We start from the raw sequence: 21,500 nt of genomic DNA on the forward strand, positions 1-21,500 counted from the left end.
CCATGAAACCCCTCCCACTCACTCATTATAGCTCACCTAATACAGGCATGAGTCCTGTTTGGTGACTAATGAGGCGACGTTGTAGTGATGTTACGTTGGATTTCAGGACCTTATCATCTCTACAATTCCATTTAACACTTATGTCATCAACACTAATAAATTCACTGATATATTCCTACTTTTCATTTCCATCTATTGTTTTCTGTAACTAAATCATCCCATTGTGGAAGAAACAGTTGGAAGATATGACATGACAAAGACAAAAAGAATGGACAGAGCTGAGGTCCAGCTATAATAAGACAAAGCCACTGGGTTTGTGACAGGCACAGGTGTTTGTGTGTGTGTTAGGTTACATTACTAGCATCCCCAGCTGCACCGTTCCCTTTATGGCTCGTCAGTCGCCACAATGATCACTTTACAGGCTTTTTCCTAATGTGAGACACTGTTCTATCATTAACTCGCCTGACCAAGTATAACAAGGCTTTGGGGAACCACTCTTGATGTGGCAAGATTTCCACTAATGTTTTGGTATTCAACATTCCCAAACACGCAGCCATCTAGAAGATTTATCTCTCTAGATCTGTATTTATTCATAGAGCAAATGGCTTATTTTGTTCATTTTATCATTATATTATTTGTTTTTTACTTTTACTTTCTAAGCATCCCCACTATTGTACATCACATATTGTACTATATAAATCATGTGACTGATTACAATTATAGACACACAATTTATCAGTTATAAGGATTACGATTTTACACATTTTAGAATTAGTAAAGACATTAAAAATATGAAATAACAAAAATATGGGAATAATTATGTTGGGATCAAATGATACAAAACAAAATTGTATTTCATCAAAGTGCAACGCATGTAGATTTCATATTTTTATGTAAAAATAAAACAATATTTTTTTTATGGAAGTTAAAAAAAATGACACTGGAATAATTTATATTTGTCTACTAAACTTGCATTCAAAAAGTGTAAAAAGTAGTGATATTCTCCTCTAGCATAGATTTTCACATCATTCATCCATCATTCTGCATTCTTTACTACCTTTAGAAGTAAGCCTATAAGATTAGTGATATACGAATATGAAAGCAATATTAGAAAATGAGTCATTCATGTGCATATTATACCGTGTGTTCCACTAAGCGCTTGCTGATGTGAAGGGACAATGGTGGTGTCGGGTTATGGGCGACTAGACTATTTTTAGTCAGGAGGCCAGGCTAAAGTTAAAACTCATTGTTTAAGAATAAATAAAATACAATGTATTAGTATTCAGTCTTACTTATTATACAATGGTATTCAGAAAGGAAGAAACAACATTTTGTATTATGCACAAATGGAAAGTTTACACAAGTCAATGCTTTATGATAAATCTAGGCTCTTAAATGTATCACATAATTCCTGCAGTAAAGGCAGTTCATTGTAACGAGAAAGTAACTCTTGCACTGTAATACAGAGCCAATGCACCACTTTATTTTAATTGCTCCTTTTGTTTGATAGATATAATAGTTCTTCTAACACACTCTTTTGGTTTAGGACAGTGAAGTGATGGATGAGGTAGTGTGTGTGTGTGTGTGTGTGTGTGGGTGTGCGTGTTTTTGTGATTTGTGAGGACACAAATGTGTATAATGACATGGGTATTACACTGGTATTACAACTTGAACGTGAAATATGAGGACATTTCATGAGTCCTCATATTTCAAATGGCTTTAAAAACATACTAAGCAGTGTTTTATTAAAAATGTAAAAATGCAGAATGTCTCCTGTGAGGGGTAGGGGCAGTGTAAGGGGATAGAATATACAGTTTGTCCAGTATAAAAACCATTACGCCTATGGAATGTCCTCACAAATCACAAAAACAAACATGTGTGTGTGTGTGTGTGTGTGCGCGCGTCTGAATGCCTATGCTGCCTGTGCAACCAAGCTATTAATACCCGTCTCTTGGCTGACATTGTTTTATGTATTAGCTGCTATCCAGGGACAATGATCTGGATTATAGATATCGAAATGTAACTGTATCCATTTAAATATACATGTTTTACTATTATTATTATAATTTTCATTGTTATTTTTTTTTAAAAAGGATAGAAAACGTACGAAAATCTGCTTGTATGCGATTGTGGAAGTATTAAATAGATCTTTGGAACACTCCATTTTGATTGGTCGTGATAAAACTCGCCCCACAGCCGATTCTAAAGATTTCACATAAAACACTCTTATGGTAATTTGTAACTAGTTTATGTTTGGCGTATTTGAAGCAAAATTCGTATAAAAACACCACATTTAAATTTACCACCAATTCACGAAAAAAAGTAAAATAGTTAGGCTACATCTCATGAGAACAGGTTGTAGAAAGGATGACTTTGGAGGACCTCTGTTGAGTTAGTTACATCTCATTACAAGTAACATGACTTACATAAGCAGATTAATTCAACTCGAAACATATAATTTTAAAATTTTACAATAACATATTTGAGTTACTTTGCTTTCCCAATTATTGACTGACAGCTCTCCTGTCCCAACATTGAGAGAATTCGGGAATAAGCAGAGGCGTTGTGTACACATGACTCTAGTTCTAAATGTTTGCATGCATTTACTCACAAAAACAGATTCAGTATCCCTCAATATGAATAAAAACAGTGCAATGCAAACTCAAATTCAACCTGCAATAATGAAATGTTAACACAAATATACTTTATGTAATCTCTGCTAACATTCGCTTATCCAATTCAACCACAGTAATAAGCTAAATGACTTCTAAACATCACATTTGTGTTTAATTTTTTTTTACTTTCTTTCCTGCAATCCAGAAGGGCCCAGATGAGAAAAAGTAACACGAAAGCAATGTAACATTACTTTGGATAAAAAGTAACTAAGTAATACAATAAGTTATTATTCTTTTTAGGAAGTAACACAATATTGTAACACTTTACTTTTTAAAAGTAACTTTTCCCAACACTGGACTTCAGTATTATTATAACTGTAATTTTATCACACATTTTTCCCTTTGATTTACTCGTTCAAAATAATGATAATAAACCAATCCCGATACTATTCCGTAATAGTATTCTATATCCACTTCAATATATCATTAATCATTTTTCGTATGATTAGGTTAGGTTTAAGGGTGGACCTTCATGTAAAATAGTTAAATTTTCTCATGAAAATAAATTTAGAAGACTTCAATATTAATATTACTGTAATTTTTATCCCGCTTTTCACTTAGATCTACTCTCATACAAATTAAAGATAAAAAACAATCCCGATGATGTTGTATACCAATAGTCTTTATTTTATTCATTCCGATATATCTGAAACACTGTATGAACATTTCAACAATGGTTCTGTCATTTTCAATACAAACATTTTTATGTGACTTAAGTAAATCCTATGTTTTCTTATAATTACTTCAAAACATGAAGAATATCATCCTACAATAATTTCTAAGACATCGCTTCCTGAAATGTTGAACTGACAAAATAAAAGCATATATTTCAGCAATATTCAGCCAAGCAAAGTTTGGCACATAGTCAAGTAATGGCAAAAAAAACAACAACATTCATAACCAAAATTAAAACATAAGCAAAACTGTAGTTAAGACATATCAAATGTTGGTGTTACTGGCAGATTTTGGTGATGTGATCTATTTTAATCAATAAATCTTATATTTACAAAGTATTCCCCATTAACACACACTGTGGGTTGAGGAACCATTCATAATATCATACTACTCTATCATAATAACCTTCCTGGGTTTATTAAGATCATTGCTATAGATGTAAATATATATTGCTATAAATTGCAATATAAGTCCTTCATAAAAAAGCCCTCAAGTCTCTGAAATAGTCATTTTCTTTTAATAGAGCCAATAGTTTTGGTCCCAGTATATTATGTTGGTATATTTCAAGTTATGGCTTCTTTCTAACTGCTTCAACATGCCTGAAAGAATTTATCTGTCCGTTCAAAATAAAGGAAAATAAATAAATGTAAAATAAAGCGCAAGAAAGAGACATTTCTTTACAATGACCTCTCACAAACAAGAACGTTTTGCATGCTCCAGCATCGGTACAATGATCTCACATACAGTACATACATCTCAACGGTTTCTGCCGGTACCCTTGAGCTGGATCAGTTATGTTTGGTTTATTTAGATACTTTAAGAATCTTAAGACAACTATCAAGTGCAAAGTCCCATTATTTGCATGACTCCATCTCCATCACGGTGCTTTGGCATATCCTTATTGGTCCGTGGATGTCAAAAGCCACATGTTTGGATTCCAAGAAGACACGTTGAATATTAACATGTCATAAACGGCCACACAGAAGCTGTAAGCAAAATTACTGGATACAACTAAATACTGTTTGTATATAATGAAATGAATATTCATAAACTAAGTAAGACTCTTCCCTGTTCAGAGGAAGATCTGCTCATGGAGTCTATAGTCTGTTCCAGGCCAGTCGTGGGTTGAGAAATAGGAAAATACATTAGCAGTGTGAGACCTCTCGGTCCCGGGGGTCTGTCACGGACTCGCTCTCTTCAGGAATGTCCTGCAGATCTGTAGATGATGAAAGACAGAAGATAAAATCAATTAAGTCATATTTAGACATCAAACTCAGAGAGGAGACAGTTTTAAGTTCTGAATTTTACCAAATGATCTGGATTAAATGAACTGCTTCTTGACTACACAGTACATATTCTAGATATAAATTACATTGCAGTCTAAAATGAACACTAATCTGCCAAATGCAGATTAAATTGGCCTTTGGAAAGTAAATAAAATTGTTTTAGTTGGCCAGTAACCTTTTGGAACTGCAATGTAATACATGAAAGTTTAATATAAGACCGATAATCGCAAATATACAATGGAAAACACCTTTCATATACTTCATTTAAAAAATAACACAAAATAAAATTTTATGTTGGTCAGAAATTTTTATGATCAGTACATTTTCTCAATTCTCAAGAAAAGTATACAGTGCAGAGTATTAACAATAAATGCTGATGACCTGCTATTTTGCCATAGTAATTAAGTCTAAGTAATGGTTCACATGGCTTTGTTGGCAACATATTTACCTAGACACTTTCATCATAATTCATCCACACGGGGAACAATTTAAAAAACGACAATCATTTTTTTGAAAATGAAAACGTTTGAAATTAAAGTTTGGGGTCAGTAAGATGTTTTAATGTTTTTGAAATAAGTATTTTATGCTCACCAAGGCTGCATTTATTTGATCAAAAATACAATAAATAAAACAATAATATTGTGGAATATTATTACAATTTAAAATAACTATTTCTATTTTAACTTATTTTAAAATGTCATTTATTCCTGTGATGGCAAAGCTGAATTTTCCGGATCAAAAATGCTAAAGAAACATTTTTTATTATTATCAATGTTGAAAACAGTTGTGCTGCATATTTTTTGTGGAAACAATTCTAATTTTTAGGTTACTTTGATAAATAGAAAGTTCAGTAGAGCAGCATTTATTTGAAGATTTATTTAAATCTTTTGTAACAATTTAACAGTATTTACTGTCATTTTTGATCAATTTAATGTCCCTAAAAGTAATGAAGAAAATAATAAATAAAATAAAATACTGTATGCTGAACACTTTCACATGCAGTATTAGTATGTCATTTCAAACACACCTCAAGACTGTGATTATATCATTTCAAGAGGCTTTAAAAGTCCAAACTCCTGCGTGTATAAGTGTATGTACATAAGGTATGTTCATTGTGAATGACACACTAGGTCTGGGTGAGACATTCAACCTGCAATTATCCACCTATAACACACACACTTACACATTAGTAATCCACCTAAATGTACTTTCAATTTTTTTTTTAGACTAAGTAGGTTCTCCTGTCAGACAGAGTTTAGTGTGTGTGTTGTAAGTTTGTGTACCTTTGTGTGTGGGTGTGTGTGGAATGTTTCATGTGCTAAATTCAACATGTGTTGCGTAATCGTGTGTAGGCTGCTATTAGTGTTACAAAGAGACAAAGTATATAGCTTTCTGGGTGAAGTGCATCTACGCTGACTGTCTGATAAATATGTAATCATTTCATATAAAAATGGAGCAAAGTCAAAGCCAACAACTCCCAGGCGACCAGTCTCCTACATTGTGCTATTCTCTTGTATCATTCTCATATAATAATTTAAACTTAATTAAATATTTAAATGTACATTTATTTACCGATGTATTTGTTAAGTAGCTAGCTATATAATAATATTTAACATTATTATCTTAATATTTTGATATTATTATATTAATTATAAATATATTTCATATTATTATGTTAATTATGAATATATTATAAATATGTTTCTTTTTGAAAAACAACTAGATATGTAAGTATATATTATTTGTTATAATAATGTCGTTCTGTGTCATATCTACAGACCTCTTGGGCTTTCTGAACGAGGAGACACCCTCGAATCCACGTCATCGTCATCATCATCATCATCATCATCATCAGATATCACGTCCACTTCCACATCACTGGATTCCTGCAGGCCGTCTGATTGCTCCATCGATTCCTGGCTAGCCAATGGGGTGTCAGTGTTGGGGTCAGTATCACTCTCTCTGCGAGTTGGTGGGGCCTTAAAGTGAGGAAATGAGAAGTGAATGGGATTTTGTCAAGCTAATACATTGTAGGTCTTATATACCGTACTTTGAGAGTCTTTGCAGCGTGTGGACACAACCACCATACAATGAAACACCATACATATGTGTCTTGTGTCGACACGCCCCATGGAAGAGAGGGGATGGGGTGAGAAGTTGCTCATTATCATTTAAAGAGACATGCACCGAAACGGGTCGCTGTTAGTGATGGGCGATACTGCAAATTTCTGTATCGATCCGATACCAAGTAAATACAGGGCCAGTATTGCCGATATCGATAACGATACCGATACTTTTTCATTTTAAAAGCATGCATTTGAACTTGTATGCACTTATAGCAGTGTGTCATGATTTATGAGGTGAATGCATCATTAATATGCTAAATCTGAACACGTTTTCATGACTACTAGGCCTAAATATTTTGTGATCTGTGCTCTCAACTCCCCTTTAATTAGTCAGTGACTTTTACAAAACTACCCAAATTATAGTACTAGCCTACTGTTCAAAAGTTTGGGGTCTGTAAAATTTTTATTTCTCTTAGTAAAAACTGTAATATTACAATTTAACAATTTAACATAGGCTATCTGTTTTCTATGCCATAGTAAACTGTAATTTATTCATGTGATCAAAGCTAAATTTTCGGCATCATTACTCCAGTCATGATGATAATTCATTTTAATATGATTTGCTGCTCAGGAAACATTTCTTATTATTATCAATGTTGAAAACAGTTTCATATTTTGTTGGAAACCATGATACATTTTATGCAGAATTATTTGATGAACAAAGTTGAAAGAACAGCATTTATATGAAGTAGATTTTTTTTACAGTGTAAAACCCTTGACTGTCACTTTTGATCAATTTAATGTATCGATCCTTGTTGAATAAAAATATTAATTTCATTAAAAAGATCTTACTGACGTCAACATTTTAAACCATTATGTACAGTTTTGGTTTGTTTATTGCGAAATAACTCCCGATTGTTTCTCTGTCATCTAAGCAAGGCTTCGTTTCCCAAACGCACTGGGCCTGTGAGCTCAGCGAAGCACCAGCATCGAACGCTCTCTGTGATTGATTGGTTTCGTCTTGTATACAGATGACTAGGAGAAAAGGTTCTATCCTACAAAATTACCCGCTAACATTCGCTTATTTTTCCACTTAGAAGCTTATTTTACGCACTGAATTGCATGCTAAATTAATAAAAAATTACTGGTAAAAAAAACACTCATTTGGATCGATATTTTTGTGTGAGGATCGATCCTTTTCGATACCACGTCAGTATCGAAGTATTGATACTTCAGGATCGATCCGCCCATCACTAGTCGCTGTGAACAGAGCTGTTTTTGAGGATGTAAAAAGGATGATGTTTTACACAACCATGGAGGAATTTTAACCAAAGTATGTACATGAAGACCCTAAAGAATCATACCCACTTGTGGAAAATAGCATCCGATGACCCCTTTAAAAAAACACATTATCTACATATATTTTCCATTGTTGCAGCACCTCCCTTCCCAGTCTGTCAGTAACTCTCTGTTTAGTACCCGTTTCTATTTAGCTCCTCCTTCCCAAAAGCACAATGTGCTCTGATTGGTTAACTGGACCTGTGTGTTGTGATTGGTTAGTCCTGGGCGGTTTACCGGTTCATGCCGAATACCCGTGTTTATTTTTGTTATGATATTAATTTTTAATATACAGCAATACCGGTGTATGTTGCTTAAACAACGTTCGGAACGCATTGGACACTGTTTGAGAGGGGTCGCTTTTCACTGTTGCACTGTGGTGATGCACAGCTGTATGTGTTACTAAGCGTGACGGTGAAGATGGATAGGTTAAGCTATAATTGATAGCTGTCAAATTATATTACAGTGTTTCCCATACATTGGTTCATAATATCAACACAGCCCACCACAAATAGATTTTCCAAAAGGCTTTGACATCATTGAATAAATATGAGCACTGCACGTTTCACAGTCAAAAAGCGGCGCGGCTGTTTTTATATGAATGTATCTTTGAAGGGAACTGACTGTCTTTAGAAAAATTTCGATGTTATTATAATTGAATCTTTCTTTATCTTTCCTGATAAAGCAGCATTTATGAGCGCTGCTCTGCTTTGTGTACAGCCATTACCGTGGAAACCGTTATTTCTGCGCTCTTTGTAAACAGCATCATTTTGTGGTGCCTTGCAAATCTGTATTAATACTAGTAGTGTGGAATTTTTCTACAATATTCACTCATGACAGTAAAATAGGGCATTCTAAGTCAATCTACTGCAGTATTTCCTAATCAGTAGAAAATGTATTTAACACCCTGTCATGCTTGTGAAAAAAAATAACGTCATATACTGTGAAAACCGGTATAATTTTGAAAAATACAGTGATATAAATTTTATTATGATTGGTATAATATATAAATATATAAATCTATGATTGGTCACCCGCTTCCAGTGTGTTTTGAAAATGTCATGACCGCTTACCATAACCGCAAGTTTTAACAGACTGCTATTGCAACTCAACCAGGCCTCACCCATTTTTTTGCACACTTTTTTGAAGAAAGTTGACAATGTAAAAAACACAACGTAATAGGTCCTCTTCAAAATGTTGTAAACTTGCTAAAAACTTGCTAAATTACACTAAGATGAACTCACCTGTGATCTTGTAGTTCCAGCTCCATCCCCTAGAGTGGCGCTATGGGTCTTACGATCCCTGAGCTGTTTCTCCAGCTGGGCTCTGGCTCTCTCGCTTTCCCTGAGTTTGCCCTCGGCTCCCCTGAGGCGTCCGAGCTCCTCCTGCAGGAGACTGTGCTGCCGTTGCAGCAGGGCCAGCTCACCCAGTGACCCCATGTCACTGGCACTATCCCGGGACAAAGAGCGAACTGTACGAGCCCCTGGGATGGCTGGGGAGACAGGGCTCTCTCTTAGGCAGAGCTCTAAGATGGAGTCCTGTCGAATCACCACACCCTAGGAGAGAATTTTTTTAAATTTTATATTTTGCCACTTTATTGACATTAACGTTTTATTTTGGATCCTGTTTGTACGTAAATGCTTAGAAGATTTGATAAATGTATTTTGCAATGCATACCTGCAGAGCATGTAACTGAGCACTGAGATTCACCAGCCTTTGTGACACCTCCTGAAACACAAGACACATTTGTGATGCATCACATTAATATATAGACACTAGTCTATATAAACCAAGAAGATTGTAATATTTAATGGAGGCCTATATATTTAGCAGATAACTGAGTAAATTTATTCGTAAAAAAAAAAAATTATATGATAATGTAAATATTATGGAAGCTTGTTTCTGCCACAGAAAAAAAAATAAAAAAGGTAATTGCAACTTTTTATCTCACAATTCTTTTTTTCTCTCAATTGTGAGTTAACATCTCGCAATTCTGACTTTTTTTTAATCTCAGAATTGTGTGATATAAAGTTGCAATTGCGAGTTATAAATTCAGAATTGTGTGTTATAAAGTCCTAAATTTAGTGTTATAAAGTCAGAATTGTGTGATATAAAGCCGCAATTGCGAGAAAGAAACTCGGAATTCTGACTTTTTTCTCAGAATTGCATGTTTATATCTCGCAATTCTGACTTTATAACACGCAATTGGGAGATATAAAGTCAGAATTGCGTGATATAAAGTCGCAATTGCGTGTTATAAAGTCAGAATTGCGTGATATAAAGTCGTAATTGTGGGAAATAAACTCGCAATTCTGACCTTTTTCTCAGAATTGCATGTTTATATCTCGCAATTCTGACTTTATAACACTGAACTGCAATTTTATATTACGCAATTCTGACTTTATATCACGATTGTAAACTCGCAATTGTGAGATAAAAAGTCGCAATTATCTTTTAAAATGTTTTATTCTGTGGCGGAAACAAGCTTCCATAAAATACAGCCATTCATTTCACCTAATCATCTGTTATTGACAAAATTTTTTTTTTTTTTTGTGCATTTTTTTTGTAATATAAGACGTAATCAGTCTCATGCATCACTAGGTGATTTTCAAGATTTCAAGATCCAAGTTCCATGTTATATTGATTTGGAATCATTTTAATCATGAATATATGCTATAAATAACAACATTACTTATTTTTTAACGGTTGGTCAATTAACTTATTACTGGCATTTTGTGCAACTAATGCTGCATTTTCAAGATGCTATATCAAGATGCTAGAGAAGTTAAGCTTTTAAAAGCATGATTGAGACTTCTGAATTCGATGCAGTCAGTGATATTATGAAATATTATTATGATATAAAATAATAGTTTTCTATTTTAAAATGTAATTGATTCCTGTGATAGCAAAACTGAATTTTCAGCTTCATTACTCGAGTCTTCAGTGTCACATGATCCTTCAGAAATCATTCTAATATGCTGATTTTCTGCTCAAGAAACATTATTCCTATTATCAATGTTGAAAACAGTTCTAATGCTTAATGCTTAACCATGATATATAAAAATTCAGGAATCTTTGATAAAAAAATCCAAATTTGAATTTGAAATCATTTGTAACATTGTAAATGTCTTTTGATAATTTTAATGCATTTTTGCTGAATAAAAGTATTACTGTTTTCTTAAGTTACTGATCCCAAATATAATTAGCCAGTAAATTAAAAAACAGTAGTCAATTTGCTAGTCACTCTAGTTTAAAGGGTTCTAATGCAAAAAGTAAAACAATCGCCTATTTTTTTCATCCCAGAAATGTAATCCGCATTTTCGTAGATGGCACACATTAAGCCCGGTCTTGACCAAATGTTAGTACCTCACTTGGTGGCTTGTCCTCCATTTGATTCCCATTACCATCCTGTACAGAAACAATTTTTTACATTATTCACACAATCATAATTCTGAACCAGCAGTTTCATTCAAAAGCTTTAATTTGTCAGCACACATTGAAAAGCACCATCTTGCTGTGTCGATGAAAAGGGAGATAAAGTGTAGCTTTCAAGCACCAGTTGTGAGTCGTGATGGAGAGTTTTTGGTAGATTCAGGTTGCTATGGAAACCTGCGAGTTTCAGATGACTAATTTTTTTCAGCATTACATAAAAACTCAGTAATAGCATCGAACCATCTTATTATGTGCATAATTATTACATTTCATGAAACATATTTGATGCAGGCAGATGTAAATGTCAAAGACTGTGATAACAAACAGCTCACTACCATAGATCATATTTTCTAATACAATAATGTTTTGCATACCTGATCAGTTTGGTTCTCCTGAGAGCCATTGACTAATACCTCTTGTCCATCTGGAAGTACAGAGGAAGCACAATGTTCAGAAAAATGGGTATATTTAGTAGGGTGTAACAGTTCAAATTATGGTTTGGTTTGTATCACGGGTTTAGGATCACAGTTTCGGTACAGTATGTGCTATGTTCAGGGAAAAAAGGACTACAATCAATTAAAATAAAGAAAATAAGGACAAGATACAAATAAAATAAACAGAGCTTTTTAAAATTTTCAGGTAGGTCTAACTACTTTCCAGGTACATACATTGAACAAAAGTAATCAAATGTAAAATAACACTGTATGTAATTGTCACTGTATAAATTAAATAAAGATTAATCCTTATTAAAGTTACAAATATTATTCAGTCAAGAGAAGTGAGTGATTTTGTGAGTCTTTTGTTGGTTGATTAACATTAAAAACACAGGAATATTAAGCTGCTGTCAATTTAAGACAATGCACGGATCCAATACTGATACAGCACACATGCATTGTCTTCTGTTTACGTTCCTTTTATGTTCACTTAAGACATAACCTACTATGGTTGCATGTCAAGATGGGCATATGATTTTTTTTTGTGAATTTGTCACATCACATCACAATTTTTGTCCGATTTGAAGTCCCTTCAAAGACACGATTTTGCCCGATATTCACGTGCAGTCTGAGACATATGCACGCTTCGGATGAGTGCGCACACAAAAGTTATCTTACGCTTCTTTTTTTTGCGCTTGAATGTTAAAATTGGCAAGGCTTAAAAACACAAAAATGATAGATTTTTGTGACGATGCAGCATTGGCCCGATTGGGGTGGTGACAGTTCCATCAACTGTCCCGAGCGTCTTTCACGCTGGTGCTGGGCAATCAGGCAGTCCTTTTTTTTGAGCCCTGCCCAGCGCTTTCATTATTGTTCTATGCCTGTCCGAATTTACACTGAGGGCCTTTTTAAACACAAAAGGCAATGTGTGCTGTTTTGATCTCACCTGTGCTCACGCGCTATCAACACCCGAACAAAGTTTACAAAGAATGACTGTTTTGTCCACTTTTTTTTTGTCCTTCACTGTTGTAATGTATTGGGAAGCCAGAATATTCCCATATAGGAGTTTTATATGATGCAGACAGCGGCTCTATCAGCGGCTTGTCTCCTTCGCTTGCCATGCTGAACTGCAACACACCAACACGTGAGGAACTGTGATAGAGCAATAGATTTACATACTAACAGTTGATTGGACAGTGACTCTCAAGTGTATCCATCGGAAGAAATAAACATTAGCGGTCTGTTTTTTACGCTTTTTTTTTCTCTCAAAAAACCATATTATAGATGCCTCGTCAAATTTAAGATTAACCGCCTGCCGAACCGTGGGTTGCGAACGGTACGGTTAAATTTTTTTTACAGAGAACCGTTACACCCCAAATATTTAGCCAATCAGACACATTAAAGGCACATTTATTTACATATTGCATGTTTTGTTTTTGACACCTACTTATTACTAGTGCTCCACTGTGGTTGTGATGGCCGTTGGAACTGCAGGGCAGAGGAAACTCAAAACTGGATCCTAATATCAGCTCGGTCAACCTGTCCACTGCAAAGAGAGAAAGAAAGGTACATCATGACATTTTACAAGATATTATGAAAGATCTGAGGATGAGCTCAGAGGATTTAGCTAAAAATGGATGGTGAACTTTTCAAAATAGAAAAAAAAGTATAATTAAACAATCTTTTTTTTTTTTTACTTTCAGAAAACGAGACAAACGTACAGAGGCTTACTGGCAGCAAGTATGAATTTAATTATATATATATATATATATATATATATATATATATATATATATATTGTTTTTTTGTTAATGTTGTAATATATTATGTGTGTGTGTGTGTGTGTAAAATACAACAAAAAATGGTACTTTAATGATCTGTCATTTATTTATTCAGATGCTGAAACTGAATAAAAATTTGTGTCATTTATTTTGAAATAAAAAAAATATATATAATATGTATTTTTTATATATATGCTGAAACTGATGGTACATAAAATCAGAATTGGTAAGCACATTTATATGGTTGTGAATTTGTTCAAGCCTGATAGTCTTTTTAAAATATACCAAAACTCTACCCTCGCTTCTGTTGCCATTCACTGCTTACTCACAGTGTGAATACTGTAACCTATTAATATGGGGGTTGAAATAAATGTGCACTAAAGGGTGAAACAAGCCTTATGTAGGTGGAACACCCTGCTTCAGCCACAAATGTAACATCCTGCCTGTCTTACTCTCAGTTATGGCCTGTGTGAGCAGCTGTTCTCCACGCAGTGCCTGAGAAGACTCGGCTCTGAACAGGGTTCTGGAACAGGACGGCTGCATGACCTCGTAACCTCCCATGACCTCCGCCAAGTCAGAGAACAGGGTGACCCGCTCTTGAAGCAGCTCTAACACCTCCCTGTCCTTCTGCTGGATATCAGCTGAAACAGACAGCATGAAGATCGGCACAGTAAAATATTAAACATCAGCTTCTTCATTCGCTGTCAAAACAGTGGCCTTGTTCCACCTTCAAATTCTGTGTAAAGATGTCATGACAACTTGACATGACAACAACTGTAGTGATTCATAGAAAAATAAGAATGAAAAAGTGTTTGCCCCAGTAGTGTTTAAAGCAAACCTTTTAGTCTCCGCAGAAGGGCTTTGTCTTCTGTTTCTATAAGAGGGAATTCTTCTCTTGATGGACAGCTGTGTGATAAAACAATGATGGTAAAGACGAATGACCATTAGAAATAGTAGTTTTAAATGGTTAGTTTATGTCCATTAGCATTGAAGTCATCTTTATGTTAGTTTCCCCACTTTTAACAAGTATAAAGATTTAAAATGTACAGTCTTTCTCTTCTGGGAAAATAGACCAAATATATATTTTTTGTCCAATAAAATGCTATCTATAATCAAAATATTGTGCTAATGCTGGTATTTTGTTTGCTAGCTTTTTTCTGAAGAAAGTGGTGAGAATTTATTCATTTTGAAAGTGGCTTCTGCTGCCATTGTGTATGGCAGTTTAAAAAAAAGTGTTTCATTGTGTTTTGGTTCTATTGTCCCTGTTCTGGTTTGCCTGTGTTCACTAGTTAGTTTCCTTGGTTGTTAATTAGTTCTACACACCTGTTCTGTTTGATTTTGATTAATCTCCCCATGCATTTAGGCCTGAGTTTCCTCAGTTAATTTGTCCAGTATTCTCTTTGTTAAGTGTGGTTGAGAATTAGTTTAACCCTGCGATCTCCTGATTGTTCCTTTGTGGATCTAATAAAGACAGTTTTCGTTTGATTCCTCGTCTTTGTGTCCATTACTACAGCCACTTAGTGACAAATAATACATATTTATTATTATTATGAACAAGAAGAAACACACAAATTATAATTATAATTAAGTATAATAATAATTATTATTATGAGGAATAATTAAATAAATTAAATAAATGATAACATTTACTGAATTTGTTGCCTTTATAAAATCACGCTTTATTTTCCATGCATATATAAATAAATGATCTTTAATGTTTTAGGAAGGGTTTTCCTCGTAAGTGGATCGTAGTATTTGCGGGTCCTTGGCATCAACTGAATTAAATTAAATTAAATGCCCGATCTATGAAGCAAGCTGTCAAATTTGGTTTTGCAGGGCTATAATGTAAACAAAAGCTATTGGCAACTCAAGATCCCCACAAAACTGACATATGCCTTTTAAATGTCCCACTCCTGAATTTAAAAAGTGCTTTCATGTGATTTTCTAATTCCACTGCAAAGAGAGAGATCCTGAAACAAATGGTAACTGTGAGTGCTGTGCGGACAGTTAAGAGTGTGTTAATGTATGTACCTGCTGATGGTTTGCTGTATGTGCCGTAACCAAATGTTTCTGTCTTCTTTAGAGGCTGCATAGAGCTCATACATCTCAGGTGGTGTGGACTCACTGCTTATCAGGAACAACCCTCGCTCTTGATTGGCTATGTCTCGGACCAAGAGATTCTGCAGTGACACCACAGCAGACTTATCCTACAGAGAGAATGAGAAGAAAAGAGATATTGTTGTCAAGTACAGATTTACAAAAATAAATAGCTTAGAAAAGTAATAGCACATTCCTCTTCATCAAGTCTCACAATTTGAAGTATCATAGGACGAGTTACAATGTCTACATCAGGGGTTCTCAAAGTCTATATTTAAAGGTCCAAATCAGAATTTTCATCAATGTCAAAGGTCCGAAACTATGCGGAGGGGGGAGGATTGTTCGGTTTTTGTTGACGGGGTGGGGGGGGTATTGGGTGGTTGGATGGGGCTTACATGCGCTACATGAGGCACGCACGCACATTTGCGCACACACACGTAAGGACGCTCTCTCCCTCTCTACCGTGCTCGCGCTACACGGTTCGGAGCTCGCGAGCTCTACATTGCGGGAGATTTGAACTAATTTGAGGGCATCAGGGAGTGATGACATATCAATATACGGGAGATTCCTGGAAATTTCAGGAGACTTGTGATATCTGTGAACACATACCTCTCTGTCCAATCATCTTTGAAAACTCTATTTTCATCATCAACTTTTCTTTTCCTGGACAATGACATCCTCCACACCCATTAAAACGCTTACTGCCGTGAAGTGTTGCGTTGCGCCCGATTACGTCAAAAGTCATACGCTCACTGGATGTCATGGCAACTAAACCATGGAGGAAAACTTTAAATATCTCGCCTTCGTTTTAATTTTGGACCATCTCAAAAAATAAACGAATGATTTTAACATGCGTTTATCAAAGTAGGAAATCCACACTTTTAATCCCTTACGCACAATTAGTGCTTTTGAAATACGAAATGGAGGCGGGTCCGGATTGAATTCCCTCTGGGTCCGGATATTTATTCATATCGCTGTTCCTGAGCAGTACAATCCAAAAGTTAGCTTGTGTAAAGCACATTTTACAAAGGAGAATGTGGGGGAGTACAACATTTCTGACACACGCTTTAAGTGTTTGGCCAATCACAATGTAACAGGTCATCTGGCCATTCAGAGCTCTCTGGGCTTTTCGGAAGGAGGGGCTTTGTTGAAATCAGTGTTCTAGACAGACTGGGAATAGAGGTGCTGATATAATGTAAATATATATGAAAATAAAGTGTTTTTTGAACATTAAAGTATGCTAACCTATTCTATTAATTACACCCAATAAACAAACTAATGATCTTTTAAAATAGCATCATATGCATCAACTTTGAACAGAGTGAGAACCCTAAGTATGAGCACTAGCAATATGGATACGTGGCTTAGCAAGCAAAGTAACTTACCAAACTGGCAAAGATGTACCGTTGATCTTTCTCTTGCAAGAATACTAGAATGTCAGTCATCAACAAAACCTGGACATCTACAACAGAAAGAAAAAGAGAAATGCAGTACATTAATACACCCACAAGCACAAGTACATGTCAGCTAATACAATAGCGTGTTTGTCAATCTCCATCTCACTCTGACACATCAAATTACATTTCCTCATAACCAGCCGCAGTCTTCTGTACCTTTAAGCCGAGAGCCAGGCGTTTTCCAGAGCAGCGTGCCTTCGTGTATCAGCTGCCTCCGGAGCAGTTCGGCCGGTCTGAACAGGGCTCCAGAGCGGAGTTTGGCCTCGGCCCGAGGGTCGACCCGGGAGCGAATCTCTTGCAGCCGTTGTGTCCTTTCTAGCTCCAACACCTGCTGGTCCACCGAACTGAGCAGCTCCCGCATACAAGACAACGCATGTAACAGACCTGATGCTTCCTCTGGATTGTCTGCATTGTTACACACAATAATCAGTCCATAAAAATGTCTGTAACCAGGGGCATTTTATATGACATTACCCTCCTAAAATGTGACCATTATGTGGACTTTTCATAACTTCATTATGTAATTAAAAAAAAAAAAATATTACATCATATTACAAGGATAGAGAAGTTTATAGACATGGAGGAGAAGGGTGGAGGTGAGAAGCTGTTTATATATAGTTAATATAGACATTGGCGACATACACCCGAGTCTCACCTTTGGTGTTGTCATATATACGTTGCACCAGGACGGGGTATTTAGTTATGCGCTGAGTGACCAACAGGATGCACTCCTGGAACCCGTGACGACGCAGTAGAGGACCCCGATTCGCCCTCTGAGAGGACACAGAAGGACAAAGACAATGATAAATGGACAGTTAACCATTTCTGCCTCTGTGCACTGTATTTACATACACACACTCTAAATATGCATCAAAACCCACAGCAGATACCATGCTGTCTAGTCAGCCAGATGCGTATGAAGGCAAAATGGTTTAAAACAGGCACCATAATGTCATGTCTAATGAGCCAGAATTTATTTAAGTGACCTTAAATTTTATCCAAGCATGGATGACTGCAAAATACTTATATCTCAGTAGAAATTGAGTACTTGTAATTTGTTTTATTACAGACCAGGGCTCGACAATAAGACAGGCCAGATGTCAGATGTCAGGCCTGATGACAATAAGATCAGGCCAGACAGGCCTCATGGCCTAGGGCCAGCGTGAAAGACACTCGGGCCAGTTGACAGAACTGTCACTTGCCAGATCGGGCCAGTGCTGCATCTTCACGGAAATTGATAATTTGTGTTTTTAAGCCTTGCCAACTTAAATATTCAGTGCAAATAGACGCGAAAGTACTGCTCTTGCCTGAATAACTGCAATAAAGGTTAATCTATATTTATACAGTGAAAGACTATGCAGTGATATTTTACATTTGATTAATATTTCTGTACCTGAAAATCTAGTTTAGACCTACATGAAAAACCTGAAAAGAACTGTTTATTTAATTTGTATATGTTTGTTCTGTTGTATTTATTTGTGAATTATTTGTGTCTGTCACAGTCGCTGTGTATAAACGCATGAAGATGCAGATGAAGGTTCCAAAACTCTAATTCAATACACACGTAATTCAAACATAGGGTTGCTACAGCATAACACAGATGAGACTGGACAAATTGAACTAAAAACACAGGAACACAGGCAAACGAGGTGATTAATGACAACACAGTTGAACGTGATGGCAAATCATGTTAGATAGCATGACAACCCAGCCTGGCAAGCAAGACCCACATCAAGATGTTAGGTCTGGGAACTCACCATTTGCATGCCTCAATCCGAGGGGCGGGATAAACGTTTGTCTTTCAAATTCCCTCTGCACAACCAACCAGAGCAACTAACGGTTGTGGCTGAGTGAGTCCCATGCTTTTTCCCACCAGCGGAGTTAGTTGAAATATTAAACTTTTGCCGTATCCGGTCGTCAAAACTCCGAACACATGTTCCTTTTTTAAGAATGACTTAAGTGCCGTTCTTTGTTCTTTTCTCAAAGAAAAGCTTAACTCCAAGTCCTCCAGAGCCGGTTCGAAAGACCGCTGTTCGCCAGCAGCAGCAGTCATCTTTGTTTTCAAGTAGCAGGGAATTCATGCGGAACCGTCACATCTCTGCCGTCATTATGTTAAGCCCGCCCACCAACTCTATACACGATGTGATTGGCCTGACTAGAGTTTGGTTTTTCCAGCTCGAAAGCCAACGGAGAGTTGCTAGACTACACTGGCTGCAAAATAAATTTTGCTGCCGCAAGGGTGCGTCTAGATTTCTAGGCTAATGACAACCAAGAAGAAGCGGGAAAACAGAACAAAGGAAAACAGGAACTGATGAATGCAAACTAAAAGTCCATGAAAACAGACTTTTAACTGAGGAAACTCAGGCCTAAATGCATGGGGAGATTAATCAAGATCAAACGGAACAGGTGTGTAGAACTAATTAACAGCCAAGGAAACTAACTAGTGAACAAAGGCAAACCAGAACAGGGACAACAGAACCAAAACGCAATGAAACTAAACCAAAACAGAACATAAATGTCACATTTATTATTATTTATATTTTTCATCTAAATATTTATTAATAGATTTTTTTTTTTTTTACCCCCTGGACTACAGTTTAAAAAAAAACTGCCATATACAATGGCAACAGAAGCCACTTTCAAAATCTAAACCCATAAGTTAGTCTAGTAGTTTTTGGTGTCATAACCTAAAATGTATATTTTAATAATAATGTTTTTGTGGTGGGGCCAGTGAAAATTTTGGTAGGGCAAGTAGAAAACCTGCTGACTGTAATAAAATTACCTACAAAACTTGAAAACTATCCCAAAGTGAAAGTTTGATGCCTAAATTCACTTGTAGCATTAAAAGAAATTTAATTTATAGTGATTATTATATATTTATTTAGACAATATAATTGCTAGTTTCTTTTCTTTTAAAATACTTTAATCTTGACAAGAAAATAGACTCTGATGCTGATATGGCGGGGAAAAAAAACGAAATACAGAAATACTTATAATAATACTAGTAATAATAATAATAATAATTTTATTATAAGTAATGATACTATTATAATTAATAGTAAGATTTAATTATACATACATTTAAATTCATCCATTTGTTGGTCTCATACAATTTTAAACAATTTTATTACACAATATATGATACAGCATAAATTAAAACGGTCAGTATTTTTTGTTTAGAAATCTTGCCATGAAAATAGCCTTTGATGCTAGATAGATAGATAGATAGATATAGATAGACAGTTCCCTATCAGTCGCTCAAGTTCGACGTTACGTCGACATGACGATGTAATTGGGATCACTTCAGGGAGCCCTATCATCTTCAAATGTCTACAGAACGAGCCGATGAACGTTGGTGTGCATGAATAGCATGAATTTTATTTTCTCTTTTTTGTTTTCAACTGAAAGAGCGACACAAGCGTGACCTTGCGGCCTTTTCAGGATGTCATTCCGCTTGTGCGTTTCTGGATGCGGTCATTCCCTGGCGCTAGCAGATAACCATAGCCAATTGCTGCCTCTCGTGTTTTGGCATTCAGCACGCTGAGGCAGCTTTCGTGAATAGTTCATGTCCCCTTTGCGGGAATATGACAATGGCAGCGTTAAGATCAAGACTTGCTTACCTCAAGGGAGGAGCAGTCCCCTCGCCTATGCCCTGATCTAGTGCCAATTCTGGACCTTAGAATAGGCCTACTTCGGCGCTTAGCCAGGGTGATTTGAGGATTACTGTGAGGGCTTCCCCGCCGATGCAATCTCTGTGGGCCCCTCACGCCTCACAAACGCTGCCACCGCCAGAGTCTCCAAAAGAGCATGCTGGTCCTTCTCATGGACGACCAGTCGTGTCCCTTGTAGCATCGGAGAGGGAGCTTCAGTCTTCTGGAGATGAGGATTCGGCTGCGTTACCCCCTTCGGGGAGTGTAGCGTTGCCCGAGTCCGATCCTGAATGGACAGCTATGCTTTCCTGGGCCGCCGAGAAGGTCCGGCTTGCGTGTTCATGTCTTGGTTACTAATGTAACCCTCGTTCCCTGAAGGAGGATGATAGGGCGCCCTGAAGTGATCCCAATTACGTTGTCATGTCGACGTAACGGACGAACTTGAGCGACTGATAGGGAACTGTCTATCTATATCTATCTATCTATCACGACAACGTAACATCTCCCGTTCCCCTCTTCAGGGAACGAGGATTACATTAGTAACCGAGACGATTTTGTTAAACAATACCTCCTCATATATCAAGAGCAATGTGCTACCTTTCACACCCC

The 21,500-nt window shown here is 36.2% G+C and overlaps 1 protein-coding gene across 6 annotated transcripts in view; it reads right to left on the reverse strand.

Annotated features, from left to right (window-relative positions):
* Window positions 1-3,279: 3,279 nt before the first annotated feature.
* The window catches only part of arhgef2a (Rho guanine nucleotide exchange factor (GEF) 2a), an 86,830-nt gene continuing 68,609 nt past the window's right edge, over window positions 3,280-21,500 (reverse strand). For all 6 annotated transcript variants that reach the window (XM_077195338.1, XM_077195337.1, XM_077195343.1 and 3 more), the window contains 13 exons: window positions 17,897-18,014; window positions 17,398-17,646; window positions 17,170-17,246; window positions 15,719-15,894; window positions 14,526-14,593; window positions 14,140-14,328; window positions 13,354-13,452; window positions 11,847-11,896; window positions 11,407-11,448; window positions 9,718-9,768; window positions 9,285-9,596; window positions 6,417-6,615; window positions 3,280-4,566 (listed from right to left, as the gene is read on the reverse strand). In XM_077195338.1, the coding sequence (XP_077051453.1) occupies window positions 4,496-4,566; window positions 6,417-6,615; window positions 9,285-9,596; window positions 9,718-9,768; window positions 11,407-11,448; window positions 11,847-11,896; window positions 13,354-13,452; window positions 14,140-14,328; window positions 14,526-14,593; window positions 15,719-15,894; window positions 17,170-17,246; window positions 17,398-17,646; window positions 17,897-18,014 (1,701 nt within the window). In that variant the 3' untranslated portion in view covers window positions 3,280-4,495. The remainder of the gene's footprint in view (window positions 4,567-6,416; window positions 6,616-9,284; window positions 9,597-9,717; window positions 9,769-11,406; window positions 11,449-11,846; window positions 11,897-13,353; window positions 13,453-14,139; window positions 14,329-14,525; window positions 14,594-15,718; window positions 15,895-17,169; window positions 17,247-17,397; window positions 17,647-17,896; window positions 18,015-21,500) is intronic.

This window comes from Siphateles boraxobius, unplaced genomic scaffold (assembly GCF_051911475.1).
Source record: "Siphateles boraxobius isolate OS27281-9 unplaced genomic scaffold, OSU_SipBor_1 33, whole genome shotgun sequence".
Lineage (NCBI taxonomy): Eukaryota > Metazoa > Chordata > Actinopteri > Cypriniformes > Leuciscidae > Siphateles > Siphateles boraxobius.